General features: G+C 31.4%; 1 protein-coding gene across 1 annotated transcript; it reads right to left on the bottom strand.

Moving 5' to 3' along the window:
* Window positions 1-5708: 5708 nt before the first annotated feature.
* LOC100796984 (probable flavin-containing monooxygenase 1) lies at window positions 5709-13045 on the bottom strand. Its single transcript, XM_003547469.4, has 5 exons — window positions 12575-13045; window positions 10543-10783; window positions 7141-7319; window positions 6427-6776; window positions 5709-6051 (listed from the first exon to the last, which is right to left on the bottom strand). Exons 1-5 carry the CDS (start codon window positions 13043-13045, stop codon window positions 5709-5711), a joined length of 1584 nt encoding a protein of 527 aa, XP_003547517.1.
* Between the last annotated feature and the right edge of the window lie 202 nt (window positions 13046-13247).

The following is a 13247-nucleotide window of genomic DNA, read 5'->3' as shown; positions in this document are numbered from 1 at the left end:
AGCAGTTTTAATGACAATAAACATTGAATCATTAATTCATTATTAACAACTATCAACAAATGAATTCAATGTTCAAATTACATAAGAAATGACAAAAATGTTAAACCAAAGTAAACTAAGCTATACTTAATGTATCTAAATCCTAGCTCTGAGCTCTAACTCGGAGATAATACTGTGCCTATTGGATCCGCTGTGCCTTTAATCTCTCTGGCTCCAATGGTCTAGGATCGTTAAAATACTGGATCATGAAATAAATGATAATAAGTTAATAATGTAATACAAATTATAAAAAAATCAAATTTGTTTGAAATAAATGTACCGCTTCCCAGTTATTCCTGAAACTTCCTAAAATGATGGTGGACATCCAATGCATGACATAATAGTCACACTCAGTACTTCCTTTTTGTCTATTACACTAAATACATAATGAAATTTGGATATTAATTAAACAATTAGTGTACAGACACATAAGAAGTATATATAAGCGGAATTTGTATGTAAATGGCGTACCTTGACAACAATCCACCTAGCTGGAGCCTTTGATTTAGATTGAGGAGCATCATCAAGACCTTTTAAAGCACTCTTCCAGACGAGTAACAATTAAAAAGTGGTGTTGTTGAGGTATTTGAATGCAAATGCATTGAAAAGAACACTGACCTATTAATTATCCCCTTAAGGTAGTTGTCTGACTTGTTATGCAATGAACAAAACCAGACAACTAGGTGTTCCTTGGGCATGATGACCATCATCTTCCAGTGTCCGTTGTAGTGGGGAGGAATATGGGTTAGTATATTAGTAAACATTAATTAAATTCAGTTATTTTGTGTGACTTACCCATTCAGGTAGGCTCTAAGGTAGACATCGCGTTTTGAACTCTGCATCCAACTCTTTACATAACTTTCAGTCTCAAACTGCGATTGCCCAGACCTCTGAGTGGACTGTGGCTCGAGGAATCCATAGATATCAGAATTCCCCGCTCGCATACTTGTTTTAGTCAGATGCCAGTTTATGTTAAGTCAAAGTTAAATATTTATGAATTGAAAGCAATAACTTAGGTAATTAAAAGTAATCGAAAATGACTTACAAAATCCACAACTGTAACACTAATATGCTGAGACATTGACCACCGTGTGCGATTTCAGAGAGGTCTTCGTGCTTTATGTAGAGCGGGAAGTCTGGATTAAAGACCCCGAACACAGTGGCATCCCATGTAAGCTAGTAAGGCCTCAAGAAAAGCTCTAGGATGGTCAATGTCATCAGATAAAGCGGATCATCGACCTCTGGATCCGACTTTTGAGGTGGTTTTGTCGGAGACACAACAGGCTGTTCATGAAACAAAGTTAAATGGCCTAATTTGAGGCACGCTGAATGAATTAATTGAAAAAGAAGAAACATATAGTAAGAGTAAAGTACCTGCTGTGATAAAGACCAGATGTGTCAGCCAAGAAAGAAAGGTGTGAATTGTCTGCCCCACTAAGGAAACCTCATCAGTGGGCACAGGAACTGGAGCATCTGGATCTTTAACCTCTTCCACACCCACCTTTACTTGGCCAGGAAACAAAGGAGTGTTATGAACAACAGTGGATCCCTCATAAACTCTCCCCAGGGTAACTAGGCAGGCAGGATTTGCTTCGATGTACAAGCTATACCTATCTGAGTCACCCGTCTTAGGATCGTTTCCTGAGGGATCAACACAACTCTCCTTTGTGCTTACTCAAGAACCTGAGGGACCAATCAGAGGCTCCGAAGGCAGTGCAAGTCCCTAAGAACCAAACTCTTTCAGAGAACCAAACTCCAATCCCAATTCCATTTAAATTCATTACAGAGCAAGTCATTGTTGAATCTTTCTTATTTTTTCTTAAATACCTCTTCATCTGAATAATCACTAGACAATTGTTCACTAACATACCCATCTTCAATATCATCTTCAAGCAAAGTGGGTGTCACAAATAAACTGCCATTAACATTCACATAGTTGTGTTCAGCTTTTTTACCCCTACCAGCAACCTTCTTACCTCCACCAACAGCCTTCTCACCCCCACCAGCCTTGTCCACCGGCCTAAAATGTGCATCACTCTGCACTTCACTTGGTAAGTTTGCCTCCTATTTGAAGTAATCATCAGATACATAAATTTCTTCAACACGTACATGTTGGTTGTTAGCTTTGTCATCATCATTATGAATAAAAACACTAACACTAGCATCATCACTTGCAACACCTTCCTCCCTTGGATTACACATCTTTTTTTATAGTCGACCTCTTTATTCCTTTATTTTTCAGTCTACCAATTTCTAGAATAGGTAAATCACAACCATCATCCAATCCAATTGTCTTTTCCTCCTTAGAGTCATCTCATTGGACATCCTTCACTAATTCATCGCTACTATCTTCAGAATTACTAGAAAAATTGTCATCCACAGCCCCTTCATTACGATCAACACATTCCACAAACAACTCCACCTCACAACTGTTAGCAATGGCATGATTAGACAACTCCATAGTAATCTCCTTATACTCACCATCACCACCTTTCCACCATAGCCTCATAACTTGATCACCATATCCAAAGTCTTCTTTTAAAATGCCAATCGCTTCAAAGAATGACAACTTCTCAACATCTATATCAATCACTCTCCTAGAATCGTTAGTCCCAACATATTGCACTCAATGGTCTTTTTGAAAGAAACCACCGTGATGCAATTTTAATTTGAAAGTCATGCCTGCAATAGAAATAGAAACAATCTTTATCAATTTGTTGTCCACCATTAATTAAACCTTAATCATACCCTTATCAACCCTACTCGAACCCAAATCATAAACTGATCGAACTTGGTTCAACCCTAATCATACCCTAATCAGCCTTTAATCATACCCTATTTGGACCCTAATAAAACCAATTAAAACCCAAAAACACAATTTTAAACTTCACAAAATAGGGACCACTAGAACGACATAATAAGAGACAAGGGGGCCACTCAGAAAGGGAAAACAAATAAACAAAACAAAAAAATCACAGTACCTGCTACAGTTGAAACATGTGAATGCAACAATGTTAGTAGATCTGGCCTCCTCTCTTGAATGTGGCTATACGTACACGTGGAAAAGACTCTCTTGTTTTGTTTCCACTTAGTAGATATCACGTTCAACCTTGGTAACACTCACCATCAGCCATTACAAAAAGCCATTATCGAGAATATGAACTCACATTTTTGAGTTTTCAAAAGGGAACATTTTTGGAAAGGGAACTCATGTTTTCTTTTTAATTTTATTAGTTAATAAAATATAAAATTGAATTTTTTTAAAGTAATTTATATAATAAAAAAATGGTGTAAAAAATTTGTTGACGTGTTAGTGATTAGATGTTGATGATGTGACACTCCGTTTGCTACGTCATCACTTCATAGAATGAGACTAACGACAAATATTAAAGTGTAACAAAAAAATGTCTAGTACTTTGATGGAAAAAATGAAGTTTAAGTAATAAAATAAAAATGACTTTATTTTTAAGTATGAAAAATATATTTAAGCCAATTAGTATTTATTGTTAGCTTCTTCCTTATACCATGAACTTCTAGTCATGGTTATCAAAATCGCGTTTTAAATCGTAGAATCATACGGTTCTACGATTTCACGAAGCCTCAGCGAGTTAAAATGGGAGTAGAATCAAAAATAAAGTAGACTCAGCTGAGTTAGCGTAGACTCGAGCGAGTTAAGGTAGACTCGCAAGTCTGCCCCGAGTTTGCGGGTTTATGAAAAACCTAAAACGACGTCGTTTAACTTTGTTCGCGCTTCATTTTCTCTTCCTCATTCGAGGGTTCGTGCTTCGTGTTGCCTGCAGCTGCTTAATCGCATTTGTTCCTCATCGCGACACGTTTGGTGCCGAAGTGCGATGGTGGGGTGTGACAGTGAAGGGACGAGTGTGCGACGTTGAAGGGATGTGTTCGATTCCGAAGTGCAAGTGAGCAACGATGAAGTGTTTTTCCCCCTTTTTGATTTTTGTCAAGTGTTTTTCCCTTTGCAATTTGCAATGCTAGTTAAGAGGGCATGAATTAGTCGTGGAGTTGGTGTGTAACTAATCAAGCTCATTTCACTGATCAAATCGCAAAATCCCGCAAGCCAATTGATATTGGGGCATATTTGTTGCATGCAATTCCTTCTTTCTCCTTGTTTGTTATCCAAATTGGACAGTGGGTATTTGGTAAATTTATGAATTATCGTGCTGGTTATATTCCCACATTCGATGGTACTTGATTGTATATTACAAAATGAGTTACTAATATGTAAGATTTCTCATGTTAGTACTTGTGTTTGAATTTAGATGAGTAGTTGAATTTTATGTTCTGTACTTCTGTTTATGTGATTAATCCTTTAGATGGTGCACTGGTCTTTGTTGACCTTAGATATTGTTGCACTGCTATTGTGATTATTTGACCAAATCATCTAGTTCTTTGTGTAGTTCTTGGGTGAGCTTTCTTATGTTTGATTAATTTTTTGAAATTCTATTACAAAATTTTTCTATTTTTCAATGATTATTTTCACTTGGTGGTTCTTTGCATTGTTAATGGTTTTCTTGTTCCCTAAAGCCATGTGTACCTTGGAAGGTTTAGTAGTTTTCGAAAGAATATCTACATTTAAACCATTTGAACTTTTATTGTTTTTGTTAAATGAGTCATCATTACATCTAATGGTGCAAGGTTTATGCATGTATAAGCATATGCATGTGTAAGTTTTGTGGTTGTGTTGTTCACCCATGATGAGTATAGATTATGCTGGAAACTCCTTTGGCATGGATTGGCAAACAATATCTGAATTTCTGAATTTTCTTTTTCTAATAACCATAAGAAGGATCTATCAGGTTACATGCAATATACAAGAGGAGTATACACACAACTTCTGTGCTTCTCATGTTCCAACATTCTAATAATGTGCCTACATTTAATACAACAATCATTTCTAGTATTCTTCAGTAGGACACTATAACAAAAATTATGTCATAAGTTAAATAGAGCAAGTCAACTTGGCTTTAGTTTATTGAATTATTGTTAAAAAGTTTATTATTTTCATTTATTTTAGGATTGAAATATTTATTTAATATTTTATATATAGGAATATTAATATTTTTTTAATTGAATAAACTCTTACGAGTTTACGATTCGAGTTTATGGAACCTCTACGAGTTTATGTAAAATCGCAAGTCTGATAACCTTGTTTCTAGTCGATGTTAAAGGCATAATTTGTAGTATAATTTTAATTAAGGAGGTATTGAACATATTGCTTAGGAGACATTTTTTTCAACATATGTTATACGTTATTACAACTCAAAGAACTCTATGAATAAAAATGTGGTTATAATATAATATTTTGGAAATATTTTTTCAAAATTCAAATTATAATAATTAAAAGGTAAAAAAGGGAGTGGGAAGGAAGTTACAAGTTGTATTACATGGTAACTTCCAATAATGGAAAAGTAGCATGGAAAACATGAGAATGTCATGTTTTTTACTATCAACAATGTTTAGGAATGTTCTTTAAAGTCTATCCGTGAAAACGTCATATTTTTAAATTTACTTTCTGAAGAATAATTCTACAAACTTTAAAACAGATACCACATTGAATATTTCTTTATTTTTCAGGACATTTTTTGTTTTTCTTACACATCTTAGGACTATTAATTCGAACACAAATAGAATGGTTATTATATTAATTCTCAATCTTTTTTCCTATAGTCTTCGCTACTGTAAGGGCTGAATCCCTCTGTAATCCAGTTCTTCTTCCTCCATGAACTCCAACCCATATCTTCACACATTTCATCATTATGGTTGATGCTATGAGTAGAATTGCAATGCCTTTTATAGAACCTAGTTGATCTTTTCATGACATCCATCTCATGAAGTGTCTGTGAAAGCATCTTCTCGACACTAGGGAGCTCAAATTTCTTATCTAATAGTCCTGAGAGCCACATGGATCGTATTTCTGAAGTGGCTAGATTTGAAACACTCTCAATATAACCCACAAAGGCCATATTTGGAATCAACGGATGAATAGTTCCCCTGCAATAGAAAAAAAGTTTATGATCTAACAATTGGGTCTCAATTATTTATGTAAGAGGTTGAGTAACATTACCTCAACACTTAAATATAAAATAAAAGAATTGACTAAATATAACTAAATTTTAACTATTTAACTCTATTTAATGATATCATTTCAAAAATTTCATTTAACTAATTGTGATTATAATTCTAATCAATTTTTTTATTCTTAATATTAAATTTCAATAAATGACACTTTAGAAAAAAAAATATTTTTCAAATATCAACACAAGAATTAAATAATATTAACCAACTTTGTTACTTGTGAAACTTAGTTAAATTTTTTTTATATTTACGTTCCAGAGGTAATAACTAAAAGTTAAAATAGTCCTTCACCTATATAAAGGCATAAGACCAGATGGATAATCTAACAAGCTGCAAAAAGGACGTGGTAAGATGCTTTTGAGCTTCTTCTTCCCATCAAAACCTGTTGCAAAGACCACAACATCAGCCTCAAGTTTAGAGTTGTCTTCAAATTCTATTCCCCCACTCCAAAAGGACCAATTTGATGCTCTTTTGAAGACAATTTTCCCCTTATCAGCCTCAGAGAAAAAATTTTCGGGCACGATAGCCATTTGACAGGATGCATAATCCTCCTCAAAGGGGTGCTCTGGTTTTAGCTCATACTTTTCCAATGGGAGTTTCCGAAGTAGGTAGGACTCAATAAACTTTGAAATTCCACTTCTCTGTTGAAGGACGTAACAATTAAAAGCCATTACATATATGCACGTACATAGCCTTGGGAGTAAGGCATTCAACGCCTCATTGAATAAACTTTCTCAAATAAGTATTTATAAGACAAGAAATAAGAAGGTACGCAAAATGAATTAAACATCTTTCTTAAGTTAAAATCAACTTGTATACTTTTATAGAAGTGTTATCATTTAACTTCTCTAAAAGCAAATATGCATAAGTTAAATAACTTTGTAAGTTAATTGATTCATTTTATCCTTTTGATTTATTCTTTTATAAATGCCTATTGAGAAATTTATTCAAACAAGTCCTTCTTCACAATTGTAATATACGATTTAGTAAAGAATGCCAATTTACCACAGGAGATAACAGGAGGCACAAAAGGGCTTTGAGTACGCCTTGATTAGGTCTTTCATGGAGGAATTGAGAAGATCTAGTGGAGTAGAACATGGAAAATGGTAATCCCCAAATCCTGTAATGGGGAACTATCCAATGCGGAGTCCTTACTACCATGGTGCACGATTGCCCTTGAGGTCCTTCAAACACCAAGTGCTATGAAGTTAAAATTTAATTTAAGAAAACACGAGTATTTTATGTAGTATAGTGTGCTATCAAATAGTACAACCAATTCAAAGCAAAATATAGCCATATATGACAATGTTAAAACAATTTTAACATGTATAAGTGTATTCGATTGCCTTTTGATCATTATTTTATTATATGTTAAATTTTTTATTGGACATTATAAATACCTTTTTTTTAAAGCAGACATTATAAATACCTGATTGATACTATTTTTAACTTCTCAATTTATCTCTTATCACTCCGAATTTTTTACATTATAAATACCTAATTGATACTATTTTTATTTTTTTGTTGCATTATACCATCTATTATATTTATCATTCTTTCTTTATGATCCACTAGAATTGACCTAATGATAGAGAGATTTGAGTAGTTTATATAATATCTTATTGTTATTTTGTATAAAAAAATATTTCTCTCTACGATTATAAACACCCTAACCAGTGTCTACAAAACATCTTCCTGATTCTTTTTTATTTTGGTAATGCTTCCTAATTCTTTTTAAGACAACCTAATATTTAAATATCATATCTATCATCCCTGGCCACTTAAGAATATCAAATTCGAACATGTTTATTAAATTAAATCAAACCCTTCCAATCTACTGTACTACTTCTTTCTTGCATATAATTAACCCAATTTGGTCATTGTTTGATGCATTTTTAGGATATCTCGAAGGTTATATTCGCTAAAATGGATGTATAAAATAAAAAAGTACCAGTTTTATTTATTGTTCATTCAACAGAATTATATTATAAATAAAATTTGTCTATTTATAGTTTTATATTGTCATTTAATTATAAATTATCATTTAAATAATTTTAAGATAAATAATTTTAAAAAAAAATAAATTTATTATAGATAATAAGTTATGATTAAATAATTATATAAAAAAATTTATACTAATAATTCATAATTTTTCTCTCTTATGAATATTTGAACAGCTGTCTTTTCATTTTATCACTTTACATGTTTGTTTGTTTTAGAAAAATCAAATCCTCTACTAAAAAATGAATTTCAGGCTCGAGACACTTTTTCTCGCATTCAATGCATGCATCATTTTCAAGTCAAAACTGATATATGGAATACAGAACTTTTTTCAGGCAACAATAAATATCAAATAAACGCGACAAAAAAAGGTTCATATATAAAGTTAGGAAGTATATCTAACTATTTGACAGATATATAAAAAGAAATCATCACATAACTACATAAATTTTAAACATAAGCCCTTCTATTATACCTTATGAGATTATAATTAAGTACATGTTTAATATTTTTATATCAAATATTTCATTTCAAATATTTTGATTGCAAAATTTACTTTAAAAAAATAATAATTAAAATATGCAATAAGTATTTATAAAACAAAAAATTATAATTCCCTTAAAAATAACAAAATATTTATAAAAATTTGGTTTCAAGAATTCGTACGAAGTACGGGTAGAATTGTGGATGGCTTCAAGAAAAATCTATGTTAGTTCGTGTGCTATGATCAGGATTTTACCGCATTACAATGTTACAACTTACAAGTATACGCAGTCACTACATAATAATAATAATAATAATAATAATAATAATAATAATAATAATAATAATAATAATAATAAAGGCCATGCACGGGTACACTAGTCGTCACTTGTTCGTACGGAACACTTTTTTTCCCTTATTTTTTAGTAGAAAGTATGCCCTACATAAATTTATTTGACTCTCGAAAATAGAAGAAGAAAGTGTTTAATTTGTAACAGAAAAACAAGACCAAGAGAAAATTCACAGGTTCTAGAGGCCGCCACGAGTTGATGAACAACCAAAGTGATGTTAGAATTTATTAGTTTGTATCCCATATGGGCAGAGTTATGGGACAAACAATTAATATGTCATGTGTTTTTAACAGCGCATAATATTTATAGGATTTATATCATATATAATTGAGTCAAGTAAAGTAACTATGTTGTTGATTGAGCTGACCTAACGATGAATTTTAAAAAATAAAACCAAAGTAAATAAGTTGATCCAAAGTATAGAATTGAGTCTGTACAAAAAAGAAAGTATAGAATTGAGTGATTTTTCGATGAAAATATTATAATAAGAATTATAAAAAAATGGATCTATATCTCTTATCCTAATTAACTAAACCGACTCCCCCATGAGATTGAAAGAGTTGAATTTTGAGGATTCATAAGTTATCATTTAGTATTTATTGTAAACCTTTGAATTTTATATAAGTAATTTGAATTGAATCAACTAATTATGTACTAATATTTTTTCTATCATGAGATCATTCATTATCATATTATAAAAATAGGATAAAATATTTTTGGAGTCCTATAAAATTTAAAAAGTATTAGTTTTATTCTTATAAAAAAATTGTATTAATTTGATCCTTATAAAAATAAAACTTATTTTTTTTAGTATTCAGTGATAACTTTGTTAGATAATTTCTTGACTTGACTAATAAATTTAATTTTTTTTTTACCTTTTTAAGTACACTCAAAAGATATCAAAATTCTTTATTGTTTTATCTTCTCCTAATCTTATAATAAAGTGTGAAAACATTGGATAGAAAGTGACGAAAAATTATAATTTTAAGGGTAGTCGTTAAAACCTTTTTAATTTATTTATAATCAAATTATATATATAAGTCTGTTAATCACGTCAAATTATCATATAACGGAGTTATCATTAGGAATCAACAAAAACATGTTTTAATTTTATAGGGGTTAAATTAATAAAAAAAGTTATCAAGAAAAAATTAATAATTTTTAAATTTTATAATAATCTGAAACATATTTTATCCTAAAAATAAATCAATTATGACAATTCCCTCGGCGGTTAACACAGGCAACATTATAATAAGTTTTACAAATAATGAACAAAAAATATATTTATTCATCAATAATTATTTACTTAACACTTAATATCTAAAATGTATCATGTTAAAATTTTGCTTCAATTTTTGGAACATAAATTGCAAAGAGTCAAGTACGCCATTTTTTAATTGGTTATGTTACCTTTTATCTGGTGGAACTGAGATCATTATCTGACCAAGTCTCGTGCATTTCTAAACACCAAATTCATTGTTTCTCTTCATTTTTCTCTCTAATTTTTTAAATTTATTTTAATTATTAATTATTAATATATATGCTAGAAAAAGAAATTAGATTGAATAGTTACCTTGGTTTGCCTTGGCACACTCCATGGCTAAGTCAATACCTGACTTTTTGAAACCAACCACCACAACCTTCTTCCCCTCGAGAAGCTTAGTAGCAGCCTCTTGGTCAAGTTTACAGTAATCAAGGGTGTGCATGACCCTACCCTTGAACACATCAGGGCCTTTGTTGCATGCAAATTCTGGAATCTTGGGTATGTCACCATATTTTCCGATGCAAACCACTACAAACTCAAAGGCGTACCACTGAAATGTAGTAGAAAAATAATCACGATCAGCCCACATAAAATGCATATATTATGCTTAAAATTCAAAGATCACATGATTGGGTGTGGGGAGGTGGTAGAGTTCATGTTTGTGATTTTCAATTTAAATTAAATAGCTAAAATGAACAAATTAATAAAACATTTTTGCTTGATTTGCAAAGGTTGACTCTAAAACTTGATGTCCGAAAAATGAAGGCAGATCAAATTAAGTACTGTTATAAGGTGGCTTGGGTGGGATTCAATACATACATCAAGTTTTCTCCAATACACAGTTGTTCAGGAAAAAAAAAAAACATTAGGGTAAAATATATTTTCTGTTCAATTTGGTGAAATTTGATTTTATCCTCTGAATTTCAATTTTGATCAATTTGGTCACAAAATTTTATATAAAAAAATATAATTTTCGTCTCTCCTCACAGTGAAAATCGTCTGTAAATGACATGAAAATCTTATTTTTTTAAAGTTCAAAAATTAAATTGATCAAAATTAAAATATGAAAAATATTGTCAATTTTTACTAAAAACATATTTTACAAAAAAAAATCATTTTTCTTTCGTTTGTACGGTAATGATTGAAAATTTTAACAGTAGAATGGCACAAAATGAAATAGAGCAATATTATAGTAAATTTTAAGATATAATTACTTGAAAAAAAAAAGTTTCATTTATATCCTTAAATTGGAAGGGGGAGGGGGCAACTGAGAAATATCGGAAAATGTACTTCATTTTATCTTATTTTAAATAATTTAATAATAAAACATATAGTATCATTCAATAGATGGTTTTAGGGCTTGAACCCAGCTGAGTGCAATCCTTTCATTAACAATCATTGCTAAATAACTTCCAATAATTTCATGGCTTGATTTATCAGTATTTTTTTCTGATTGTACTTTTTGTCACTTTATTATTAATCTACCAATTTTTTAATTCCCAAATTTAATATTAATTTTTAAAACTACTGCAGTATAGTCTTTTTTTACCATTTCCCTTTGCCAAAATACTCCAAATCATCATTCTTTTAATCAAAATCTATACAAACTGAACAGGTTATATATTGATTTAAACCATAGTTTACTTAAAATCCACCGACTAACATTATAGATTTTATAAAAGAATCAAAAACTTCTAAATTTTTCTTTTTAAAACTTAACCTCACTTGTTAAAAGTTCCTTAAGTTTTCATAAATAATTTACCAATTTTTGTACTTCTAATCTAATATCATGTTATATCCCAAATCCATCATAAATCCAGTATGTTAGAAAATACTGACATGAGAGGTTTTAGAGAGGAAAAAAATGACAAAACAAAAGTTATTAATTCATATAACAGTTAATTAAAATAAATTAGAAGACCCAAGTCAAGTAAAAGAATTATTGAAAGACCAAAACTGCTAACTAAACAAAGAAATAGAAAGTACAATTAATATTAAGTATAACTTTTTGAACTGCAGTTTCTCACTTCTGAAATATTTATAGTCAGTTTTCAAAGATATATAGGTTGAGAGGAAAAATTATTATAAGATCCAAGAGGAACAAGACTATCTGTATATACGTAGTTATGACTAATTTTTATGTTACACGTTATTATTTTTTTTGTTGCAAATTAATAAATTATATGATCACACATCAGTTATAACATTAGTCTGATGGTTGAAAACAAAGAATTTAAAGATTAAATGAAGAATTGGAAGAGATGTGGTGGATTCGAATCTTTTCACTATCATTTTCTTTGATGGGGAGGACAATTGAGTTGAAAGTGAACAAATTAAATACCTGAATGCTGTCTGATTGATTGTTTTTTTGCACACCGATTTCCCATACAGGATGACCAGGGAGTGGGGTTCTATGGTCACTAGGTAGGCCTCCAAAACTAGAAGAAAGATCTTCCTGGTCCCCAACATACCTGATTTCCACCACCTTGGAGTTGAACCTGATGTTCTTGAGCACATCAAAGTGCTCAGCATAGGAATGCAAATAGTCCAAAATCTCCAAGTGGGTGGGGAATTCCGAACTCTCTCTCTGAGGCCAAGGGAAATCGCTGAACTCATAGTCACGCCTATGCGACTGAAGCTTGGTGGAATTGTAGGAGCAATGCCTCCACACCCCACCAATGGAATCAGAGGCCTCAAAAACAAGAGGGTTGTGATGAGATAGTTGTTTGCTGGCAGCTATGCCGCTCACTCCAGCTCCTATGATGGCTATTTTAGAAACTGAAATTGGAGGGTTATCAAGGGTAGTGGCCATGGTTGCTAAAAAGCTAGGGTATGATGAAGTTGGTGTCGATGTGTGCGTGGTGTGAAAAGGTGAGGTTATCCCAATATATAAAACACTATAAGGGGATGAAGCTGCATGCAGACGTCAAAAGTGAGAGCACGTGATTTGGACTTCGGATGTACGTGACCAACAGAAAATATTAATTTTAGGATTTGAATCTCATTTCCATTGA

Source organism: Glycine max, chromosome 15, assembly GCF_000004515.6.
Source record: "Glycine max cultivar Williams 82 chromosome 15, Glycine_max_v4.0, whole genome shotgun sequence".
NCBI lineage: Eukaryota > Viridiplantae > Streptophyta > Magnoliopsida > Fabales > Fabaceae > Glycine > Glycine max.
The sequence above is the reverse complement of the archived record's forward strand: the minus strand, read 5'-3'. Positions and strand labels throughout refer to the sequence as shown.